Raw genomic sequence first — 25,840 nt, forward strand, 5'->3', positions numbered from 1 at the left:
GAAAACCCCTTTGAGGTTACTTGGGGGCAGGGACCCCAAGCAGGCACGAGGGAGAAGAACATTCTAGGCAGAATGAAAAACAAGAAGGAAGAATGAACAGTGAGGAATGGAGGGTGACTCTATCCTATTCCTCTGGATTCCACAGGCCTGGGATTGATGGTTTGCAAGGGGGCTAAGAGCAGCTTACAATTATTATTTTGCTGCATGTCAAGAACTAGGCTAAGGACTTTCCATGCATTGTTTCAGGCTTATTTATGGGTATTTTATTTCAGGCTTCAACACTCCCCCTGAGGTGTGCCTTATCATTAAAATGGGGCATGAATTCAACAAACTCCCCACCAACTGTGTCTGCCATAACCCACTGGGATGAGATTTCTCTTCCATCTTTTTTTTTTTTTTTTAAAAAAATAAGATTATTTATTTATTTATTTGACAGAGAGAAAGAGAGAGATCACAAGTAGGCAGAGAGGCAGGCAGAGAGAGAGGGGAAAGCAGGCTCCCCATTGAGCAGAGAGCCCAATGTGGGGCTCGATCCCAGGACCCTGAGATCATGACCTGAGCTGAAGGCAGAGGCTTAACCCACTGAGCCACCCAGGCAACACCCCCCTCCCCCGCCTTTCATCTGTTACCAGTTATAACATACTACTACTCTCCAAATGCAAGATACATATATTTACAACCCAACAAGCCATGTGCAAGGGTGATGGCACAGTGGACCAGAGACGAGAAAGCAGTCCTCAGATGTGGCTTTCTAAGGAGCAAAGACTGATCCATCTACAGGAGTCAAAGAAATAATTCAGCCAAGTCAGGAGAGAGGATCCTGAACTTGTTGACCTAACTTACTCCACTAGAGGTACGCCCACTCTTGGCGTATTGTAAAGATGTTTTTATTTAGATATAATTCCAGCAAAGTGAAATATTTCTTATGCCTGTGATATCAGAGAATCAGATACTCCCTGGGGCGCCCTGGAACTTCATTATAATAATTCAGTGTACAAAAAGTTTGCTCTGGAGTTCAACCAATAATAGAGAAACAAGATCATTTAATACCTATAAGTTCAGGACCAAGTACAGGCTGCCTCCCAGTGATGTGGGGAGGGTCAGGTGAGATAGTGTATGCTGATGTCCACTGTAAGGGGTGAAAGTCATCAGCTGTGATGCGATTTTATTATCTTATACTACACTTGCATATACTTATATTTGTTTAAGGAGAATCTTCCAATAAAACAGTCCTCAAACGTAAGACCACAGTCAGTATCTTTTTTTTTTTTTTTTAAAGATTTTATTTATTTATTTGATAGGCAGAGATCTCAAGTAGACAGAGAGAGAGAGGAGGAAGCAGGCTCCCCGATGCGGGGCTCGATCCCAGGACCCCGAGATCATGACCTGAGCCGAAGGCAGAGGCTTTAACCCACTGAGCCACCCAGGCGCCCCCCACAGTCAGTATCTTAAAGAAGATTTAATTTTGGGGGCACCTGGGTGGCTCAGTCGGTCAAGTGTCGACCTTCAGCTCAGGTCATGATCCCAGGGTCCCGGCATTGAGCCCCACATCGGGCTCCCTGCTCTGCGAGCTTGCTTCTCCCTCTGCCCTTCCCCACCTCCTGCCAGCTCATGCTCAACCTCTCTCTCTCTCTCTTTTTCTCTCTCTCAAATAAATAAATAAATAAACAAAATCTTTCAAAAGAAGATTTAATTTTTGGTGCAGAGGACAAGATCTCATGGCTTTCTAGAAAGAGCATACACATACATGCTGTCCCCCTCCTCTCCTCCCTCCTTGTGTCCGTCTCTGTCGTGTATGCACACACACACAAATACAGTGGTAGAACTGAAATCTGGGGTAAGTCCAACTTTTGCCGGATGATTCTGAGAAATAACCTGAATAACACATGTAAGAGTATTTGTGGAAAAGAATAATTATATCTGTGGTTTTCAGACCTGATCACACAGTGCACTCAGCTAGGGGCTTAAACACATGCTGATGCCCCAGGTCTAACCCCCGCAGATTCCATTTCATTGGTCTGGGGTGCGGCCTGGATATCAGAATTTTTACACATTTATTCCATCTTGAAGCCAAGATTGAGAACCCCTGAGTCAAAGAGCTACTGACATTTTTGATTTGGCTTTAAAGTAAATAAAGTCAAATTCAAATCTCCCAAGTATCAGGTTAGCAATCAAAACATGCCTTTCTGTCTTTTTTTTTCTGGCTTATGTGAGACTGTGGTGTCTTTCCCTATTGGTTTCTTCTTGGAACAGACAGGACTGCAATTAAGAAAGAAACAGTTGTGCAAATAGAAGTACAATGTGGCAGCTCCCTTCAAAGGTGCTGGTTTGTGGTTTTTTTTTTCGTTCTGACGGAAATGAAACAAAAGGTTTTTCTGTTTTGTGTCCCCATGGACCATGCTCCCAGAGCCTCTGACATGCAGAACACAGCCAACACTCAAGCTCTAGTCTTCACTACACAGTTTCCTGCAGGATCCCCAGGGCTTACAAGTCACTTATCCTTAAAAGGTTAAGATGAAATATTTTAAAAAGCAATTATTATTATTGTGAGAAAGACATAAATAAGCAAGGGGAATGGGAGAGAGAAAGCAAGAGACCATTTTAGGCAACTAAGTCGCTCGGGCTTTTGTGTCTACAAAATCTGTTGTAAAACCCTGCGAAATATGAGAATTGGTCTCTTCATTTATAAAATGTTACTTAAGTCCTTGCCCAGGATTCTTACAAAGATGGAGATAGACCAGATTTAAATCACTTAATAAATGCTCGGCATTGGGTACATGACAAATGCTAATTGTGTGATTTCTTTCCTCTTCTTCTTTTACTTATATATTAGAGAGGGAGAGAGAGAAAGAGCGAGAGAGAGCAGGAGCTGGGGGCGGGGCAGAGGGAGAGGGAGAAGCAGACTCTCCGCTGATCAGGGAGCCTGATGTGGGGCTTGATCCCAGGACCCTGGGATCATGACCTGAGCTGAAGGCAGACACTTAACTGACTGAGCAACCCAGGTGCCCTATCCTTCCTCTTCTTAAAAATAGGATTTTAGGGGCGCCTGGGTGGCTCAGTGGGTTAAAGCCTCTGCCTTCGGCTCAGGTCATGATCTCAGGGTCCTGGGATGGAGCCCCGCATCAGGCTCTCTGCTCAGCAGGGAGCCTGCTTCCCCACCCCCCTCTCTGCCTGCTTCTCTGCCTACTTGTGATCTCTGTCTGTCAAATAAATAAATAAAATCTTTAAAAAAAATAGGATTTTAGTTGCATGTGCTGTTTGTCACAAGGAGGAGAAGGTGGCGGCATTTCACCATCGGGGTTATGAGTCCAAGGTCTCCAAGGGTATGGGGAACAGATGAGTGTATGAAGCCGGCTCTATTCCCTGTGAGCTTTGTGACCTTGGGTGGATTCCTTCCCCTTCCCAAGGGGTGGTCTCCTCCTGAGAGACAGGTACCCTGGTTTGCCACTGGCCTGTGCAGGTACCACGGTTGCCACTGGCCTGCGCTGGAGGGGCTGGTTCACTTCTCTGCCTCACCCACCGGCCCAGGAGGCTTCGAGGGCCAACTGTGAGATGTGCTCTTGCATTGCTAGTGCAAACGCACCGTGCGCAGTAGGTGCTTGGAAATGTTCAGTGCACACGACAGCTCTGATAAGACGCTCATGTAAAAGGAAGCACACTGCTGCTTCGGCTTAGTGACATCTATGTCTGCAAAGGCACAGATCCTTTTATGTGTATGCCTCCACTTAAGGCTTGGCTTTAAAAGGATCTCATTCCTGGCAATCTGATCTCTGGATAAATATGGCGGTGCTGTACTAATTTTCTTGTACTTTAGTGGTTTAAAGGCTTTTTGTTTCCCTAACGAGATAGCTTTTTAAAGGAGTCATAAATTGGGTCTAATGATTGTTGCTTTCAGATACTGATTTAGTGCATCTTTTACATTTGTAATTAAATTTCCAAGTATAGTACCAACGAAAATGGACTCTACCTTGTGCCCCAGAGCACTGACTTTTGACATAATAAATCAGTTTGCTTAGTAGCTTAACGTAAGTGGTGGTCTCTAACCGATGTGACAAAAGGCATTTACGTCTAAACGCATGGCAGGAAAACAACCAGCTGGGTAGCTCTGAGATTCTGACTTCTTCCTCTCTTATTCAAAGAGAAAATTAGAGAACAACGTTAAATGTCCCATTTCTTAGAAGTATTTTCAAGCCACGTGGCTCATTCGAATCCAATAATAAAATCGTTGAGTGCTAAAAAAAAAAAAAAATTGTAAGGAAAGTGGAAAGACTGTTTCATTGTCCAAACCAGCAGAGCAAGAAAGGATTCTTGAAAAATTAAACTGAAACCTTAATATCTGTATCTCTAAAAATTCTTCTTTAACAGAGACATCACTGTTTTCTAAGAATGGAGGTTTCCAAATATCTAATATTACTAAGCAACTCTCTTTGTTGTAACAGGCGAAAATATAAATGTTTGCACACGATGTTTGAAATAATACAGATTCTGGGACCTGCTGAGAATTAATTAGGATGGTAAATTTATTGCCTACATAAATAAATAAACCTGAGTGCCACTCCACGTCTGTCATTAAGGGGTTATATACTTTCCATTAAAGACTAATACATACAGTTTAGAGGCTCGAGGGAGGAGGGAGGGGAGTAGGCTGGCGTACAGCAGCTCCGGCGGTGCCAGACGTCAGCTGACCGCCTTCACTGAGATTGCCATGGAAACACCTTCTCCTGGGACGCTGCCATGAGGGTAGGGTGCTTTAGAAATGGTGATGGGGAGCAGAGCCCACAGCGATGGATTTCAGCAGGGCTCACCCCTGTACACATTACAAGGACAATCCATCTTCCAAATGAAATGATAGCTTTCTAGCGAGTCACCATCAGATAGAGTAATAATGCATGAAGCCTGGCATAATTACAACCCATTTACCTCTACGAAACATTCACATCATTTCATTGTCTCTCTTCTCGCCCCTGCTTGCCTGTATTCTCCACAGAATTAAAGGAGGTGTCTGTGTAATTAATTGGCTACTTCCCTGGCCATCAAGCTCACACCGATTAAAAGGGACTCTATCAAACAGCATTAGTAGACAGGCTGAAACATTCTTCAAACCAGCCAAGCAAAACAAGCACAATTCACCAACAAAAGGGCAAGAAGCGTTTCAGCCTAGGTTGGGTTAAATGCTTCAGTTTCTGTGGTCTCCCTTGAAACCAGTGAACAGATTTTATGTTTACGCAAATTAAACTTGGTCTTGGCAACCAGCTCCCTGAGTGCTGGCTGGGGTGAGCCCATGTCCCTGTGAACTCACACGGCACAAGCTCATCGATGGAGGTGACTTGCTTCAGCCGTGGGGTGCGATCTTTTCCAGCCATTTATAGTGATCTCTCTAGGATGATTCTCAGAGTTAAAGAGGCTGTGACTAAAGTTCTGTATACAACATTACTAATTAGGTAGGTTACTTCTTGTCTGTTCTCCATATCAACCCGAGCAACCCTGAGTCTCCCAACTTTGCAAAACATTCAAATTCTGACCCTCCTATCCCCTGTAAAAAATTTTAACCTTTCCTGACACTGGAAATGCTTTACTTCAATATTACAACTTATGAATACAGTGTAGATAGGGACTCAAGGGGGATGAGGCTAATCTGACAGTAACACAGAATCCAGCTGGCTGAAACCCTATCCCAACTCTGACTCTTCGTACAAAGAAAGCCACTCTGTGGCTAAGAAAGGGGTCACTTGTAACTTGAATGTCTCATTCTCAGACTGTTTATAATTACTCGACCATGCCATTTGTGAGAACAGGGTTTGCTGAAACTCATCTCAAAAACCTGTCATGATTTCCTATTTTTATACTTCCTACAGAGAATGACTGAAATCATTGCTAAATGATAAACCAGATGCATAGTTTTTGCTAATGGGAAAGAAAAAAGGTACCGAATTTATGTTTTAATCACATTTTGTTTAGGCTTGCGGGAAGATCAGTCTTTCTTTTCTTTCTTTCTTTTTTTTTTTAAAGATTTTATTTATTTATTTGACAGACAGAGATCACAAGAGAGAGGCAGGCAGAGAGAGAGGGGGAATCAGGCTCCCTGCAGAGCAGAGAGCCCGATGCGGGGCTCGATCCCAGGACCCTGAGCCCATGATCTGAGCTGAAGACAGAGGCTTCAAACCACTGAGCCCCCCAGGCACCCCCAGTCTTTCTCTCTTGAACATAAACCAATTAATGACAGAGAGTGGGGAGGTAATTCCTGTAGAGATTAACTGGGACCCCTGGGTGTGCTGAGTTACAGAGTTTAGGGTGACAGGAATACTCGATACTACTACATGTCTGTTAGAAATGGCTACAATTGAAACAAAATCATAGTAGCAAACATTGGTGAAGATGAACGCTTATTCATGCCGGCAGGAATGCAAAATGGTACAGCGACTCTGGGAGACAATTTGGCAGTGCATAAAAAGCCAAACTTAGTCTTGCCACACGATGTAGCAATCACATGGGCAGGTATTTACCCAGATGATTTGAAAACTGGTGTCCATACAAAAACCTGCATGTGAATGTTTAGCAGCTTTACATAATGGCCTCAAACCGGAAGCAACCAAGATGTCCTTCAGTAGGCAGATGGGTAAGCAAACCACAGCACATCCACAGGGCGGAATATTCAGTGATAAAAAGAAATGAGCCACAGAAAGACACGCAAGAACCTCAGATACCTCTTGCTCAGTTAAAGAAGCCAATCTGAAAAGGTTACAAAGTGTAAGATTCCAATTCTGTGGTATTCTAGAAAAGGTACAACTACAGAATCAGTAGAACGATCAGTGGCTGCTGGGGCTTGGGGAGCTAACCGTTGTAGAAATAAATAAGAAATACCAAGCTTTCTCTCCCTGGCTGCCTGAGGACTAACCGCCATTATGAAGAACACAGTAACTGTCTGAACCGGGAAGTTCATGACCAACTGACGACTTCAGCAAGAAACAAATGGTCATCGAGGTCCTCCACCCCAGAAAGGCAACAGTACCTAAGACAGAAATTTGGGAAAAACTGGCCAAAACATACAAGACCACACCAGATGTCATCTTTGTATTTAGATTCAGAATGCATTTTGGTGGTGGCAAGCCAATTGGCTTTGGCACAATTTATGATTCTTTGGATTACAGAAGGAAAATGAACCCAAACATAGACTTGCAAGACATCGCCTACATGAGAAGAAAAAAGACCTCAAGAAAATAGCAAAAGGAACACAAGAACGGAATGAAGGAGGGCAGGGGGACTCTGAGGGCCAACACTGGTGCTGGCACAAAGGAGTAAAATTTCTGGGGTGACTCTGGGGATCTGCAGGGACTATGTAGACTATAGATTTTTCGTGAGAGGATAAATAAACTGCAAAAACTTAAAAAATCAAGAAGAAAGTACTAGAAGAATTTGGTTATGAAAACAGACTGGGAAAAGAAACTGAAAATAACAGGTATTGGTATAGTGATGGGCAACTTATCAGTATGTAATTATTTGATGGTGATATTTATCTTTATTTTTATGCTAAATTCTAGGTGTTCACAGGAAAACACAGGGTATCTATTCTACAAGCGGTCAGAGATTTAGACCGCAGCAGAGGAAACGTAACTGTGGCCTGCGTACAATGAAACATCCAAAGACTAGCCACAAGGCGGAGTTGGCTGTACTTAAGCTGCTTTTGTTGAGGTGCAGGGCATCATCTCAAGAATGTGGAAGCCTACTGACAATAAAATCAACACCTCCTGATTTAACTTCTGGTTAATAGAAAATACAGGGGCTAGGAGAACAAATTAAATGAACGAAGAGGAAACAGACAAATCTGGACGAGACCAGTTCCGGACTCTATAAAGTCAATGTCACGCATACCACATGTTGGAGGGAATGTGACGAAACCAGAACTCCCATGCACCAGGGAGAATGTAGCAGGGAGCAGCCATTTTGGAAAAGTTTGGTAGTTTCTTACAAATTTAAACAAATGCCGTATGATGGACTAATTTCCCTCCCAGATAGCCATCTGAGAGAAATAAAAGCATATGCCTATACAAAGACTTACATGCAAATGCACCTAGCAGCCAGATGTCCATCTGCTGGGCGTGGAGAAATGACTACGGTCTATCCATGCAATGGAGTATGACTCAGCAGTGAGATGAATGAACCAACGACACAAGGTACAACCTAGATGAACCCCAAGAACACACTAAGTGGAGGAAGCCACACACAGAATATGTGCTGCAGTAGTCTGTGTATGTCAAGTTTCTAGAAAAGGCAGAAGGAGAGGCTTAGGTTGGGAGTGAGGATTTACTGCCCACGAGCATGAGAGAACTCTCTGAGGTGATGGAAATGTTCTGAAACCAGATTGGGTCATGTTTGCACAACCGGGTAAATTTACTAAAAGTAACTGAATGGTACCTTACGATGGGTGAATTCTATGGTTAAGTAAATGTTTTAGCTTGCTAGGGCAGCCAAAAAGAGCCCACAGAATGGATGGCTTAAAACAAGTTCTGGAGACCACAAGTCCAAGATCAAGGTGTGGAAGGGTGTGGTTCCTCTGAGGCCTCTCTCCTTGACTTGTGGATGGGTGCCTTCTCTCTCCATCCTCACCGGGTCTTGTCTCTTCTAATAGGGACCCTGGTCAAACCAGATTAGGGCCCACCATCATGACCTCGTTGTAACCTAATTACTTCTTTGAAGACCCAATCTCCAAACACAGCTACTGTTCTGAAGTACTGGGGGTTAGAACTTCAACCAATGAATTCTGGGGGAGTAATAATTCAGCCATTAAAGCAAATCAAAATTTAATAATGCCATTTAAAAAAGTCAACATCCTGAAAAAAAAAAAGGCTGTGTGTGTGGAGGTGCAGTTCTGGATGAAAAGAGGTGTAACTCTAAATTACGAACTTAGGTAGTATTTTTAAAAATAGGTATAAGACATTCTTGGAACAAATGAAGAATGATGATATTATGGAAATGTTATTTTCTTAGATATGAAAATGGTATTGAGGTTATGAAGGAGAAAGTCCTCATTCTTAGGAGAATGCATACAGGATTATTTTAGCGGCAAAGCATCATCAAAGAGAGATAAAACAAATACAGCAAAAAACAAACACTCGGTGAATCTAGGCAGAGAGCATTATGGTATTCCCTAATACCTAAAAGGTATTCTTTCAACTTCTCTCTACATTTTAAAAATTTTATAATGCAAAGTCAGAGGGATGGGATTAGCATTGAACTCTGAGGAGGCAGAAAGTTCTCAAGACAAGAAAAGAAAGACATCTCTACCGAAGTTTTCCTTTATTCTTTTTCTTTCTTGGTAATTGAAGTAGAAAATGTATCCTTCTAAAGCTCACACCCAGTTATAGCTTTTTTCTAAGCAAGAAATGGTTAGTGTTTCTACTGTTTCTGCTACATAAAATCTAGAAGAAAACATACCATAGATTGTAGACTTTTTAAAGTTTGACATGGAAGAGGCCAAGACATGTGGGTATAGCTCATTTAAAATAACGAATGACAAGTAAAGATCCTTTTATTTCTTTTCTTTTTTTTTTTTTTAAAGATTTTATTTATTTGGGAGAGAGTGAGAGAGCACAAGCAGGGGGAGCAGGCAGAGGGAGATGGAAAAGCAGGCTATGTGGGGCTCGATCCGAGGACCCTGGGATCATGACCTGAGCTGAAGGCAGACATTTCACTGACTGAGCCACGCACGCGCCCCGAGATCTTTTTTTAATAGGAGGAGCAAAGAGGTGAGCTGTGGGCTAACCAGGGCCTACAGATGTGTTTTACTTGGCTTGCACGGCATTTAATCAGGAGACTTACATAAAATACAGACTTTAGCTTTTTCTAGGTGAATCCAAAGACTTGGCATATTGGACTCAGGCATGGTCACACGGACCACAGTGGAGTGGTGACTGCCCCATGACAGGGTATATGGGTTTCATTCACTTCTGAATCTGTCAGATTCCCAAAGAAATCTGACATTTGATAAAGAAAATGATTAAATGTTAAGTTGCTGCTTTTGAATGAGATCTGCTCTACCACCATCCTCTTTCCCTTCATATGGATGAAGATAGTGAGAACATTATGTTGGGAGGAAGGTGAAATTGAAGGGAAAGGATCTAGATATGCCAGTGTATCCACATGGGGAAACGTGAATGCCTATAGCCTCACATAGACACAAAAGTCAATTCTGGGTGGACTGTGCATGTAAATGGGAAAGGTAGAGCAATAAAGTGCTTTAGAATATACCGGAAGAGAATACACCAGATAAAATGCCAATACAGAATATACCAGAATATATATACCAGTATACCAGGTATATATACCAACATAGAATATACCAGAAGAGCATACCTTCATGACCTTGGGATAGGGAATGATTTCTTAAACAAAAACAAAACTGCAGGGTGCCTGGGTGGCTCAGTGGGTTAAGCCGCTGCCTTTGACTCAGGTCATGATCGCAGGGTCCTGGGATCGAGCCCCGCATCGGGCTCTCTGCTCAGCCAGGAGCCTGCTTCCTTCTCTCTCTCTCTGCCTGCCTCTCTGCCTGCTTGTGATCTCTCTCTGTCAAATAAATAAATAAAATCTTAAAAACAAACAAACAAAAAACCAAAAAAAACCTGCATCAACCTCAAAGAAAAAAGGTGGTAAGTTGAGCTACATTAAAGTAAAACATTTTGTTCCAAGACACCATTCAAAGAATGAAAAGTCAAGCCACAGAGTCAGAGAAAATATCTGCAACTTCTTTAACTGTCAATGGCCACTTATGCAGACTATAGAAAGAAGTAGAAATCAATTTTTAAAAGACAACTGAATACAAAAATGGGCAAGAGATTTGAGCAGGCATTTCAACAAAAGGTGTCCATGACTCATAAACATACAAAAAGGTGCTAGACCTTCTTAGTAATAAGGCAGTGCAAATAAAAACCACAATCCGGGGCGCCTGGGTGGCTCAGTGGGTTAAACTGCTGCCTTCGGCTCAGGTCATGATCTCATCAGGGTCCTGGGATTGAGTCCCATATCGGGCTCTCTGCTCAGCAGGGAGCCTGCTGCCCTTCCTCTCTCTCTCTGCCTGCCTCTCTGCCTACTTGTGATCTCTCTCTGTCAAATAAATAAATAAAATCTTTAAAAAAAAACACAATCTCTATCTATCAACAAATGAATAGATAAAGATGTGGCATATATATGTAATGGAATATTATTCAGCCACGAGGAAGAAGGAAATCCTGCCATTTGTAACAACTAGGATGGATCCTGAGGGCATCACACCCAAATGGAAAAAAAAAATACTGTATGATTTTACAGAAGAAATACTATATGATCTCACTTACATGTGGAATCTAAAACAGCAGAACACATAGAAACACAGAGTGGAATGGTTACCAGTAGCTGGAGAATAGAGGAAATGGGACATGTTGGACAGAGGGCACAAACTTCCAGTTTAAGACGAGTAAGTTCTAGAAAACTACTGAACAGCAATGGTGATGATAGTTAATAATACTGTGTTAAAAGTTGCTAAGTGGGGACGCCTGGGTGGCTCAGTGGGTTAAGCGGCTGCCTTCGGCTCAGGTCATGATCCCGGCGTCCTGGGATCGAGTCCCACATCGGGCTCCTTGCTCGGCAGGGAGCCTGCTTCTCCCTCTGCCTCTGCCTGCCACTCTGTCTGCCTGTGCTTGCTCTCGCTTCTCTCTCTGTGACAAATAAATAAATAAAATCTTAAAAAAAAAAAAAGTTGCTAAGTGGGTAGAACCTTAAATACTCTCACCAAGAAAAAGAATGGGGACTATGTAATGGGATGGAACTACTGGCGATGGCGCGGATCACTGTGCAACATGTATCAAATCCACTCGCTGTATACTTTACACAGAAACAATGTTACATGTCATTTATATCTCAGGAAAGCTGGACAAAGCCCCCACAATGTGGAGCTACCTCATACCTTACCAACATAGTGAACATTTAAAAGACTGTCCGTAGCTGGTACTGGGGAGGAGATGGGAGCAACTGGACCTGTCACACGTTGTTGGCGGGAGGCGTAAACCAGTGCAAATGCTTTGGAAACCTGGAATCATCTATTACAGTTTCAGTCCTGGGTATCCGTCTAGTGAAAATGTATGCATGTAAACACTAAAAAATATGTATAAGAATAAAAAAAAAAATCTCAACCATCCATCAACGTATGAGTGGATAAACAGACTGTGGTATATTTTCACAAGGAAATACTACAGAACAATGAAAATGAGCAAATTAGAGCTAGATGAAACAACACGGAGAAATGTCACAAATATATCATGCTGAAAGAAGCCACACAAAAAGGGGTATGTTTTACTTCATTTGAATGAAGTTTGAAATGAGCAAAATGATGCCTCTGAGAAGGAAGGAAGAGATAGTGACCTGGAGGGAACACGTGTGAGGTCATGAGCTCATGACCTAAGCTGAAGATACAAGCCGATTAATGGCCTGTATCTTGACTTTGGGGATGGTTACATGGGTGAATTCACTTTGTGATCATTCACCAAGTTCTACCCTTAAGATCTGTGTGCTTTTCTGCATGCCTGTCACTAAGAAAGTTAAAATACTTGCCCAGATGTGAACAGCTGGTGGGGGGTACACCACATGCTAATAAGATATCCCAAGGGTTTGCTAATCCAGTGATCTCAGATTTACTTAAATTACCCCAAGTCTCATTAAAAAGTTTGAAAATCTCTATTCTTATGGGAAGCTGTCACCAAACATGGAATAAAACAGCAAAGATACATTAAGTTCTTGTTCAGACACTCATTTCAAAGAGAAATTGGACTAGGGCTGTTTTGTATATTGACACAAGATATTAATAATATTGTTCTGACCTGTTAGAAAGATGGTTTAGGAGTACATAATGGGGCAATGGCAGAGAGAAGATTTCCAAGCCATAAAGTGAAAAATGGTTACCTTGAGTTTGTTGTTTTCTGTCTTTTTTATTTTAATTTTAGTTCTCTTTAAGTGTTTAAGTCCTTTTTTTCAAAAAGATTTTATTTTAAAGAGAGAGAGGGTGTGTGCAGAAACATGAGAGATCATGTGGAGAGAGGAGGAGGGCGGAGGGCGAGGGACAAGCAGACCCCACACTGAGCGTGGAGCCCTGTGTGGGGGCTTGAACTCATGACCCTGAGGGCATGATCTGCACTAAATCAAGAATCAGATGCTCAACTGACTGAGCCACCTCAGTGCCCTGAAAGACTGTTTTTAATTCTGCACTATGTTTTGCTTTTAATTTAACAGAAACTCACTAGAACAATACAACAGATGATGATCTGATGAATTCTTATCTTTAAAAAATAATTGAGGGATACGGCCAGTGCAGAATGTTGATTGCACGGTAACAGCCTCCTGAGATGTTGCTGATGTTAAAATATACATGAAACAGATTTTCTCACAAGCAATCAAAGAACTTAAAGTCTGTGGACTTCCCTCCTTCCTCTAGAAAATACATACGCATGTACCAGACATTAACATATACATGGTAATTTGAAAACATACCACTAAACCACCCACACTTAAGGAACTCACAATGGAGATGACAAAATAATTAGAATTGAACAAGGACAATAACACATATTATAACACGTGACGTTCAGCTCCAGCCATTCCTAAACACAAATGTGTCATCTTTGATGCATTTTATAAAAACTAAAATTTAGAAACAACATCAGCTAATCCCTCAACTCAAAAAGCTAGAAAAAAAGAACCAACAGAGTAAATCTAGAGACTGGAGAAGAAAAAAAAAGAGCAGAGGCCAATGAAAAGGTAATGAAATCAACAAAATAGGTCTCCAGCAACACTGACCTGGGAAAAAATGAGAGAAAGCACATCTGATCAATATGAAGGACACAGAGGGTATGTAACAGAGGTACAGTGCAAAGCTCTCCACCTGGGGCCATCCCCGAGATCACCGCCTTCCCTGAAATCAAGTGGCCACTCTGGTTTAGTTAGCAGCTTCTTCTTCCCCGAGGAACAGCGGAGGGCTGCCTCTCCGAGCTCAAGGGAATGGGGGCATACTCTTCTTCAGACGGAGGAGAAAACAAACGTGACTGTAGGTGTTTCACATACTGGACAGTAATGGTCTGTGTATCAGGTGTCCAGATCTTCCCTGGGCTTCAGTGATCACCTGCCTCCTTTACTTCACCTTTCTCTTTGGCTTACCCTTCCTCCTCTGTCTTCCTTCACAGATCGCTTTCTTCCCCCACCACCTTTTTTAAGATTCTATTTAAAAAAAGATTTTATGTATTTATTTGAGGAGAGCGTGCAGAGCGAGAGGGTACGAGTGTGGTGGGAAGGGGCAGAGGCATAGGGGGAAGCAGACTCCCTGCTGAGCAGCGATCCGGACGCGGGACTCAAGCCTGGATCATGACCCCAGTTGAGGGCAGACGCTCAACTAACTGAGCCACCCAGGCGCCCCTCTCCTCCCCCTTCACTGAGGTATATATAACGTGCATTCAGCAGGGCACACATATCTCAAGGAAACTGCCCGATGAATTTGAATACATGCATACCCAAGTGTGACCACCGCCAGCTCAAGCCACGGAGCTGGTCATTTCCAGCCCCCAGAAGGCTCTTTCCTTCCTGCTCATGTCTCTGTGTCTCTGCTTTTCCTTATGCCCCAAATACTTTCCCTCCAAGTAAACATCTGGCTCATTTCTTAGCTCCTTCATGTCTCCGCTTGAATGTCAGCTTCAGAGTGAGGCCCAATCACCCTATTTGTAATTACAACACCTCTCACAGCCACTATCTTCCCTCCCTAGTCTGTGTCTTCCTTCTCCTCTGCTGATGGATTATATGACGTGTGTGCGTATATACATGCACGTGTACATGCACATTTACACATAAGCCCAAAGTCTGCTACTCGCCACCAAAGTTTCGTAAGGGCAGAAACGGACCATTTTGACCCTTCTATGCCACAATACCCATAGGTCTGGCACATAACGAGTCCTCAGTGATCACTTATTGAAGGAAGACTTGAGTCACTGAGATTGTACACGCTGTAATGAGACAATAGCGTCACAGTGGTCTGAAACCCCCAGTGAAGGCAATTCCCACACTGCTGTTCTAACCCAGGCATAACTGCCCATTAAGCGAGTCTCCTTAAGTCCCTGTTCATTGCACCTTAAGATCTAGCAGGAAGAAGTGAGCACGAGGATGCTGCCGGAAACCAGTCTCAGAGGGGACGTGGCCCTGCTTGCAGCCTGTCAGCGAGGAAGAGGAGCTCGTTCCCCAGCACACAGAGCCAGCGGGGTCTGTAGGGAGGAAGCAGTCACTTACTGTTACAGCCGAGCCCCTGGACGCTGGCTGATAGGCCCATTAGAGTTAAGGCCTGGGACACTTAGGTGCTACTACTGCTTTACACAAGTTCAATGGGTTGGGAGGTGTAAAGACAGTAAACCGGTTGAGTACTTTTTACGGTGCATTAGGAAAACAACAAATATTCACCCTGTGTTGCCGGCTGGAAGCAGTTAAAAGCCCTGGTGAAGACCAGGTTTAGAAGCTGATCAGACACAGAGCCAAACGAGAGCCTCGCTGAAACTCTCACCCGTGACGGGCATCCGTGAGCGCGAGCCAGGTCCTGTTTGACAAGGACTGGAATCCTGGAGACCGGAACAGGAGGTGGGAAGGGTCCAAGGCCCCACGGATGCCTGATGAAGCTGGCCTATTTGAAGCACTTCTCTCCTGATGACCCACCCCCAGCGAGCTCTGTGACCAAGGTCAAAAATGACTTGGGCCTAAGGACGGTGGCCAAAGACTGTAGAGGGAAGAGATCAATCATGTCCTAAATGAGCTGTAGTAATGATCCATGCCACACTAGGAAAAGTCAGGAAGAGGATACGTGCAGACTAACAAGTGCTTGGGAAGGAACTGCAGTACCGATGTGGGTCAAGCAGAACCGGTTACCATGGTGAGGACTCATCTGGAGACTGTGTTCCATATGTTCCTGCAGGAGGACACCCCAGTGGTTTACTGGGCTGGCTGACGTAGACCCCAGCCTTGCGCTAGCCTGTGCTGTCTGGCAAGGACGGTGACTGGCAGGAGGAAGACGCTCAGAGAGCAGCAGAGCCCCAGGAAGCGGCAGGCCCTTGACTCTCCAGGCACTGGTGCTGCTTAGGGGGCTCCAGGATAACACAGGCCCCGAAGGCTGCCTTAAACGCTGAATGGTAGCATTTCTTGGGTCTTTGCAAGATTCTTCTCCCTTACTACCATGTGTAATCTCATTAAAAACAAAACATTACTCAAGAGAGTGTATGGTCACAATCTGTTCCTTGGAGCCAGAAAAGCTTAAGTGAGACAGGAAAGGAGCCTGTGCAGAAGGAGGAGTGTGGGACCCTCAGCTGTCTGTTCTTACTGACTACTCTCACTTCTGAAAACTTTCCAACTTGATTCTACAACACGGCGTTCCTATAGTTCTCTTCTTTCCTAGAATAATTCATAACCTATGGAACTGAAGGGAAGCTACAGCTCATTCAGCACAGGAAAGAGAGAAGCACATGGAGGCCCATTGAGAGGTTTCCTTCGTACTCCATTTCCTTCAGCGAGTCTTTCCCCACCGTTTAACAGGGAATGTTCTCGAATCATCTGCCCCCTTTCTCTCTCTAGACTCATAATTTCAGCCTCCAATTATACATGGATCCACTCTTAAGTTGTTATTTTAAGTGCTGAATTCTTCCCCCTTCCCCCATAATATTAGCCTTCCAATTTATCTGTGGAATGTATACTTCCAAGTTTCACCAGTGCCTGAAACTCAACATGATTAAAACTGACATTATCTCCTTTCTCCCTTCCCACTTTCTGCATTACTCTTATTAGCATTATCCATTTTTTTTTCCTTTTAAAGATCCTACCCGTTCACTCAACAGACAGAGACCACAAGTAGGCAGAGAGGCAGGCAGAGAGAGAGAGAGGGAAGCAGGCTCCCCGCTGAGCAGAGAGCCCGACGCGGGACTCGATCCCAGGACCCCGCGACCATGACCCGAGTCGAAGGCAGCGGCCCAACCCACTGAGCCACCCAGGCACCCCTAGCATTATCCATTTTTAAAAATTCCTGTCTTAAGCTGTTTTTTAATTTCAAAATATTCCGATCATGCAAACAGTATAAAGAATAAAATAATAAAGACTCCTGTTTTCAACTTCAACACTTAACTATTTTGCCATATTTGTCTCAAACTCAAAAACATTTTTATAGATATGGCTGGAAGTCCCCTATCGCATTCAACCTGGCCCCTTCCCTAAGAGGCAGCCACTCCTCTGAGGTTGGTTTCTGCCAAAAGCAGATCCCAAGAGAAAGGCTGATAAACCCAGAGGACTGATTTGGAAGGGGCAGGGGCACTGGCAAGGGTGTGCGGAGGCAGTTTGAGTGTGGGAAGATAGCCAGTGGGGCCCAGTGTTCAATGAGCTACCACTGTGGGTGAGCTGAAGGCAAAGTGAGTTCTGGCAGCCGAAGGGCAGCCTTTTGACAAGAATGTTGACTGATGAAAGTGAGGCTGGGGTGCCCAGAAATAATAAGGGAATATAGGGGGACATGGGCAGAGTACTGACAACATCTGTGATAGTGTGTGCCCATTCTTTTTTTTTTTTTTTTTTTAAGATTTTATTTATTTAAGAAGCCCCAGTGGCCTAATGGATAAGGCATTGGCCTCCTAAGATTTTATTTATTTATTTGACAAAGATCACAAGTAGGCAGAGAGAGAGGAGGAAGCAGGCTCCTTGCCAAGCAGAGAGCCCGAAGGAGGGCTCAATTCCAGGACCCTGAGACCATAACCTGGGTAGAAGGCAGAGGCTTAACCCACTGAGCCACCCAGGTGCCCCGTGTGTGCCCATTCTGTTGACATTGCTTACTTTTACTGCAACTGTTAAACATCATTAATTTTTATATTAGATGATATTATTGATAACACTAACAACAAGGATACTGATGAAGGGGAACAGTGACTATAAATACACGCCAGTCAACATGAAAAAGGATGGTAGTTTGGGAAAATAACTTCAGTTCAAAGAGTTGTTTAGCTATTTATTGAATTTGTATCAAGTGCTTTGATTGATCTCCCTTTCAATAAAAGGTAAGGAAATAAAATGCCGGTTACAATTCATGTTTTGTTTGGTTCCACACTTCATTTGACTTTGACAAAATCTGATTTTCTCCCGTACCTTCCTTCATCTCCTACTTTAAGATTGCAGTGATTAGGCTTAAATGATGATTGATGTGTGAGATTACAAGCGTTTGCTAAGAAGACTATATACAACCAAGAATGTCTTAGAATATCATTTTCTTCTTAGCTGCAATCTATTAGCCTTTCTATTGAAAGGGAGAAAGAGATGCATGTGTGTGTACAGGGTGGCAGTGGGGGGGCATGTAATCGAGACAAAGCTCAACCCCATAATCAGCCCTGCAGTGATATTCTAAATCATTTAGCAAAGCCAGGAATAGTTTGCTTTCTCTGTACCTCACAATCAACAGGACTCCTGATTTAACAACACAGAACTACAAAACAAAATGTTTCCTGTTCCCTTTTGTAGAGACCAGAAGGATTTAAAATAATCTTGAAACGATATTCCTCATAGATTCTATTATTGGACAGACAGACCTCCTTCCTTAGGAACTAGCAGACAGAAAAATCACCTGACACTCGAAAAGATCTTGTAGTCAGCAGGATGTTTCTGAAGAAATCAAAACAGACAGTCACTTGTAAAGCAGACCACATACAGCAGGAGGAAAATTAAAAAACAACAACAACAACTTATATTGAGATTCAAGGAGATATCCACTAAATTTCGTATTTCAAATGAGAAATGATTACAGAACTTGAAAACCCCATGGAGGACAACTGAGTGGGTTTAGATCAGAGGCAAAATATACTGGTGAAAAGAACTTCCGGAAACAGCATAAATTTTACATCTGAAAGAGAGATAATGTTTTCATGAAGTAATTCTCTACTGTTTTTCTCCTAATTCCATTTCTCTATAAAAACAAACCTCTTGAAAGCAAGTAAGAAAATATATTATATGCCACATTTAACCAGTAGGTAGGATTAGGAATAGAGAAAGGTTATGTAGAATAGGGAATCCTTAATGTTTGTTTTTTTAAAATGCCTTCATTAATCTATTGGAAACTTTGGATCCTTTCTCCTTTTTTTTTTTTTTAAATAAGATTTTATTTATTTATTTGACAAAGATCACAAGTAGGCAGAGAGGCAGGGGGGGGGGGAAGTAAGCTCCCTGCTGAGCAGAGAGCCAGGGGCTGATCCCAGGACCCTGGGGTCATGACCTGAGCCTAAGGCAGAGGATTTAACCCACTGAGCCACCCAGGCACCGCCCTCCCCCCATCACCCGGCTTTTTGTTAAAGTACTCTCCATACCCAACAGGCAGCCTGAACTCATGACCCCAAGATGAAGAGTCGCACGTTCTACCAACCAAGCCAGCCAGGCGTGCCTGGATCCTTCTTACAGAAAATTGTACATTTGTACAAGACATAAGATGGGCATAAAATTTCAGGAATTCATGGGCTCCCTAGAGCTCCAAAGGTTGTAGTGATCAGTCTATTGACCCACTAGTGGTCCAAGAACACCAGGTTAAGACTCCACCCTTCAGGAAGCAGAGAACACTTACGTTGTACAGAGGAATGGTCTTCATCACCTTGTACTGTTTAGTGGGATCCATCTTATAGAGGTGACGATCGGTGACAAAAATCGCTCGGTCTTCCACCTTACTAAATCGATTCACCTATAAGAAAAACCAATAAGCCATCATATTCATCAAGAATGAAATCAAATGATCCACAGGAAATTATCTATCTAGGAGCAGAGGTGGCTGGCTGGGAGACACATTCTTTAACAGATAACGTACCATTCTCCAGGATGAACAGAGATCTACAAGGACTCGCAGTTGCCAGATTTACAGGATTTTACAGTTTAAATTTCACCATTTTATTATTCAACAGGAAAAACAACAAAAACATATAAGAATTAAAGGACTAAAAACATGTGACCCAGAAACTGTAAAGAAAATGAAAAGAGAACCCAGAAACTAAGGAGCAAATGTCTTGCATATCACATTTCTGTTAAGGGACACAATTGTATGTCTAAGAGAATAGAACATACACTGTACCTAGAATATATATCTCCATAATAAAAAGACAAAAAAAAAAAAAAAGAATAAAGGATTTGAACAGACATTTCTCCAGAGAAGATACACAAATAGCCAATAAGCACATGAAAAGATGCTTGACATTAGTAGTCACCAGGGAAACGTAAGTCAGAACCCCGGGGAGATACCACTTCGCACTCACCAGAATGACAATAATAACAAAGACAGATAATAACAAACGCTGGCCAGGATGTGGAGAAATTGGAACCCTCTTCACTAAGGGGTCGTAATGGTCGGAATGTGAAATGATGCAGTCACTTTGGAAAAGAGTCTGGCAGGGCCTTGAGTGGTTAAATCTAGAATTACCATCTGACCCAGAAATTCACTCGCAGGTGTATAAGGGAACTGAAGACATATCCACAGGAAAACTTAATGTGCACAGCAGCCTTAATCATGACAGAGACAACGTAAATGTCCATTAACTGAGGAACCGATAAATAAAATAGGATATATCCACACCATGGAATACAACTGGTCAGCAAGAAGAAATAAGTGGAAAAACATGATGCTGAGTCAAAGAAGGCAGGCCCAGAGGACCACGCTGCAAGACTTCATTCACATGTAATATCCAGAATAAGCAAATCTGTAGAAACAGAAAGGAGGTTATTGGTTGCCTAGGGCTGGAGGAGATGGAAGGTTCAGAAGGATGACAGCTAAGGATTGGGGGTTTCTTTTTGAAAACTGATGGTGGTGATGGATCTACAGCTCTGTGAACACACTGAAAGCCAATGGATTGTATACTTGAAAATGGGGAGTGGTATGGCACGCGATTAGATGGCAATAAAGCTGTAAAAAAATGTAAGCCCTATCAGAAACGACTCATTCTGCCCCTTTTCTAATTCCCTAAAAGTATGAGTATGTCATTAAATCTACATGTTTGGGGGCGCCTGGGTGGCTCAATCGTTAAGTGTCTGCCTTCAGCTCAGGTCATGATCCCGGGGTCCTGGGACGGAGGCTGGCGTCAGGCTTCCTGCTCAGCAGGGAGCTGCTTCTCCCTCTGCCCCACCCCTCCTCGGTCATGCTCGCTCTCTTTCTCTCTCTGGCAAAAATAAATAAATAAAATCTTTAAAAATCCACTTGTTCAAAAGTGGGACAGTGCCTTCCTAGTGCCTATGGCATGAATTATGGCACGAATGCCTCATAATTACCACTGTCCAAAACAAGAGAGGGCCACATGGAAAGCGAGGGCCACATGTCCTATCCTGCAGACAGGACAGGATCCGATGCAAGATGGACCCCTGATGTGGGTGTGGTAGAGGGGTTCCTGCTTTGAATACGATGACTTGAGGTTTCTAAGGTCCCCTCCCGCTCAGATCCTAGGATTCCTTTATCTGACTTTCAAGAGTTTTTCTATTTGTCACTATTCTCCTTTTCATTTAAAGACTTATGTTATTTAAAGACTTTAAAGACTTATGTTATTTTTTAGTAATCTCTACACCCAACATGGGGCTCCAATTTATAACCCCAAGATTAAGAATCCCATGCTCTACTAAGCCAGGCAAGCACCCCACTATTCTCCTTTTTTTTTTTTAAAGATTTTATTTATTTATTTGACAGAGAGAAATTACAAGTAGATGGAGAGGCAGGCAGAGAGAGAGAGAGGGAAGCAGGCTCCCTGCTGAGCAGAGAGCCCGATGTGGGACTCGATCCCAGGACCCTGAGATCATGACCTGAGCCGAAGGCAGCGGCTTAACCCACTGAGCCACCCAGGCGCCCCCACTATTCTCCTTTTTAAACTTTATTTCTTTACGGGCTCTGCTCCGATCTAACAGGTATCCTCATGTTATGCTCTCTCTTAAATGTTTATGATTTTCCACTCTCCTTTTTAGCTCTCTGCATTTTAAGATAATGCTCAAATTCTCATTTCATTATAAAACTGCTAAAATTTCTAAAGTAAAAAAACGATTACCCTTTCCTTTCACCATCTATTACATAGTTTGGATACATACAGAGTTAAGACTAAAACAAGAAAATTAACATCTTAACCAAAGGGCACAGGGTTCTTCTTTTAAAGCAGGATACTCAAGCATGACGAGCTGTTGTCTAAGCACTTTTGCTAACATGAAATGCTCGATCCTCTCTCAAATGCCTTTTTTTTTTGACAGAAAGACAGGGCAGGTTTGCTGATGTTTATAAATTCCAAGACAATACAGTTAAATCTAACCTTAGTCTCTACCTTCTCACTGTGAAGTTTAGTTAGTATCTACACTTCTTTACTAAAAGGGTGAAAGTTTTCATTTAATAACTGTAAAGTTTTACAAGGACGCTTGTAATTTTGGGGCCGTGGATGCGTGTCAGGAATACATTTGATAAAACAGTTGTGTAGAACACTGTGTTTTTAAACTTGTAGTTGAAGCTCTGTTTGGCACAGGATGCTGATTCTACTTACGAATTTTGTGATAAGCTACCATAACCTCACGAACGTAGATCTAAGTAACTCAGCCACTATAAAAGATTATACAGGTTACCTGAAGATTGGCAGTATATGAAAAAGCTGCTTCCCTTGTAAAATAGCTACAAATAAGTTACCAAAATAGTGACAAATAAAACTTAGGAATTTACTTGAAAACAAAGTAAAAATCTCATATTCAGCCGTATGATTTTTTTTTTTTTTAAATGAAGATCAAGAAACAGCAAAACTACTTTATGGTAAAGGCAGTCAGAAGAGTGGTTTGTCCTTGGTACGGGGAGGGCTTGGATGGGAAGGGGCATGAGAAAGCTTTTCAGGGTAATGGAAATGTTCTCTATCTGGACAGGGTTGTGACTTACATGGGTGTACACACTCATCAAAATCAGTGAACTCTATACTTCAGATCCGGGCATCTACTTGTATATAAATTATACCTCAATACAAGTACATGAACAAAACACCGTACCATCTCAAATATCCAGGACAGAGCCATGTTTACTGCCTTCTTATTTCACAGACAGGAATCCTGTCTTCTAGCCAGGTTGGAAGTTCCCTGAGGGTCGTTATCATCTGATGGCTTTTTTCTTATACCTCACAGCCCCCAGTACAGAAGTGGGCAGCCCATAGCGTTTACTCTACCCTTGTGGATCTGTTGGTTTTGAAAGCAATTCTAATCCGACAGGATAATTTCAAGAGGAGCTTCTCCCCACATGAGCCAATCAATGTTGATGACTGGAAAACACAGCAGCACACTGGGGAGGCTGCATAATGTGTGGAAAAAAATGTCCCAAGTGGCAAATGATAGCACTTTTGTTCAATAGCTTAGGTCCCCAATGTCCAGTGTGGTCTGTGGTCTTGGAAAACCTCCATTTCTGCTGAAGAAAGAGGAAGTGGGGACTCTGCTTTCTTCTTTCTGAGGCTGGAAGACTATCAGGAAGCGATCTCTTCAATAAAAAGCTCCCTAATACAGCAGGCACTATGAAAACACATGTATTGCGGGGCGCCTGGGTGGTTCAGTCGGTTAAGCGTCTGCCTTCAGCTCAGGTTGTGATCCCAGGGTCTAGGGACTGAGCTCTGTGTCAGGCTCTCTGCTCAGTGGGAAGCCTGCTTCTCGCTCTGCCCTTCCCCCTGCTTGTGCTTCCTCTCTAAAATAAATAAAATCTTAAAAAAAAAAAATAAAAGCACATGGATTGCTCATTGGGAATTATTTATTCTCATGGTTGGACTAGCTGAAATTTATTTGTATTTTTTTAAAATCCCATAAAGAGTCTTTTCCATGAGTTAATTTTTTCCTTCAGAGTCTGTATTTCTGGAGGGCAAGACATTGCCAGCAGCCGTCACTACAATACTCTGTACACAGAGTATGGACAGGCCAGCGAAACTGTCCTGAGCGAATCTGGGAGAAACCTTTGTGTCTGTACTTGCAACGCTGTATTGGTCATATTACCCTTATAAAATCCTTAGTTTCATGCTTTTATTGAGAAAAGGGTCTTTCTACAATCACACATCTCAATATGGTATTGCTATATTTTTTAAATCCGGCACATTGCTACAATTGATTAGAAAAAAAGTTATACTGGTAAGCATTTCCTTATATTAAATAATTTGATAATTTTTTTTCTCAAAATGGCAATGTGCACTTTTAAGCACTGTATAAACTGCTAATATTTGAAGGAATGATATGAAGCCCTTGGTTCTAGTAAGAATCTGAGACTAGTAGATGGGGTTGAGCTAGGTAAGAAACAAACACATGAAAATAATTTCATATAAAGATAAGCATAAAGAAAATAAATCTAGATAATGGGATTGGGAGAAAATACACGTGTGATTCAGTAGAGTGCTACTTTATGAGAGAGTCAGAGAATGCCCAATTTATAGGTAAATCTTTCTCTGATAGGCAGAATTAACCACAGGCCGTTTTATAAATAAGGAATTAATTACATGCTGACTGGGATGTTTCAATCCTAGATTTGGGTAATACTTAAATCAAAACTGAGCACAGGGACACCTGGGTCGCTCAGTGGGTTAAGCCTCTGCCTTCCGCTCAGGTCATGATCCCAGGGTCCTGGGATCTAGCCCCATCCGGCTCTCTGCTCAGCAGGAAGCCTGCTTCCCACCCCCTGTCTGCCTCTCTGCCTACTTGTGATCTCTCTCTCTCTCTCTGTCAAATAAAAAATAAAAATCTTAAAAAAAAAACAACTGAGCACAAAAACATTTCTGAACAACTATAAAGTCATATCTCTCAGTGATTAGAGGGAAAAGCAAAGCAAAACAACAAACAACACTATAAGCCCCTCCCCTAAGCAAAACAGAAGGCAAACCCGAGATAATATCTCCCCCTCCCCCGCTCCCCAGATCACATTTTCAAGATGCAAACAAAGTTAGAGACTAATTGGTATGCACTGTTGCCTTTGCTGGTTGTACAGCTAACTAAATTAGGGTAGGTAAGACAGGACACAGCTTGGTATGCTGCTGTAGGTAGGAGCACAAACTAAAATGTAGGTTTGCAACAGTCTTCTCCCCTCTGCCTCATAGTTTTAGAGATTCGTCAATTTGGCAAACACTGCTTTTGTAACCAAAGCATATTTTTCAGTCTTCAACTCGACAAAAACGGTATCTGTAATTAAGAGTAAAGTAGAGTGTATGTGGGAAGCTAATGACTGCTCTTGGCAGTGATTATCTACATCATGTAGCAATGATTTTGGCCATAAGAGAGATTTGGCCCTTGTCAGAGGGCTCGAAACAAGGTGACTGTAGAGCTCCTGCGTTAGCATTTTTCTAAGTTGTTCTGGACAACCCCAGCCTCATGAGATGCTTTGTGAGAGAAAAGGTTCCAAGGCAGGGTAGCTGGAGGAACCTTGCAAACCACAGCCTCCCCTAAGATACTCGTAACCCACGAATGTATTAGAGGCTCTGAGCATTCTACACTTAAAGAACATATTGGACTGCTTTACCCAGCATTTCCCACAGATGATACAAGGCAACCTTTTTATAAACACATGAATAAATCCAACAGCACACTGGTTTCTGAAACGCATGGGGGAGGACACTGGTATGCATGTTAGAGCAGGGGGATGAGAGGACATCTAGAGTGGAATGTGGGTCAAAAGCAACAGTAGTGTTCCTCATCTTTGGCCAAATCACCTAAGAAATAGAGGTGTGTTGCCCGACAGTACGAGAAAAGAAAAGCGCGTTGCCTAATTTCGCGAGGTCGCACAAGAGTCAAAAACAACAGGCCTTCTTTGGAGAACAGTGTGGAGATTCCTCAA

The 25,840-nt window shown here is 42.7% G+C and overlaps 1 protein-coding gene across 1 annotated transcript in view; it reads right to left on the reverse strand.

Moving 5' to 3' along the window:
• Positions 1 to 25,840, reverse strand: part of MYO1D (myosin ID) — a 345,116-nt gene that overhangs the window by 115,431 nt on the left and 203,845 nt on the right. Inside the window, exon 20 of the mRNA XM_044248397.1 lies at positions 19,625 to 19,738. Within this exon, the coding sequence (XP_044104332.1) occupies positions 19,625 to 19,738 (114 nt within the window). The remainder of the gene's footprint in view (positions 1 to 19,624; positions 19,739 to 25,840) is intronic.

The sequence above is a fragment of the Neovison vison genome, chromosome 5 (assembly GCF_020171115.1).
Source record: "Neovison vison isolate M4711 chromosome 5, ASM_NN_V1, whole genome shotgun sequence".
Taxonomy (NCBI): domain Eukaryota; kingdom Metazoa; phylum Chordata; class Mammalia; order Carnivora; family Mustelidae; genus Neogale; species Neogale vison.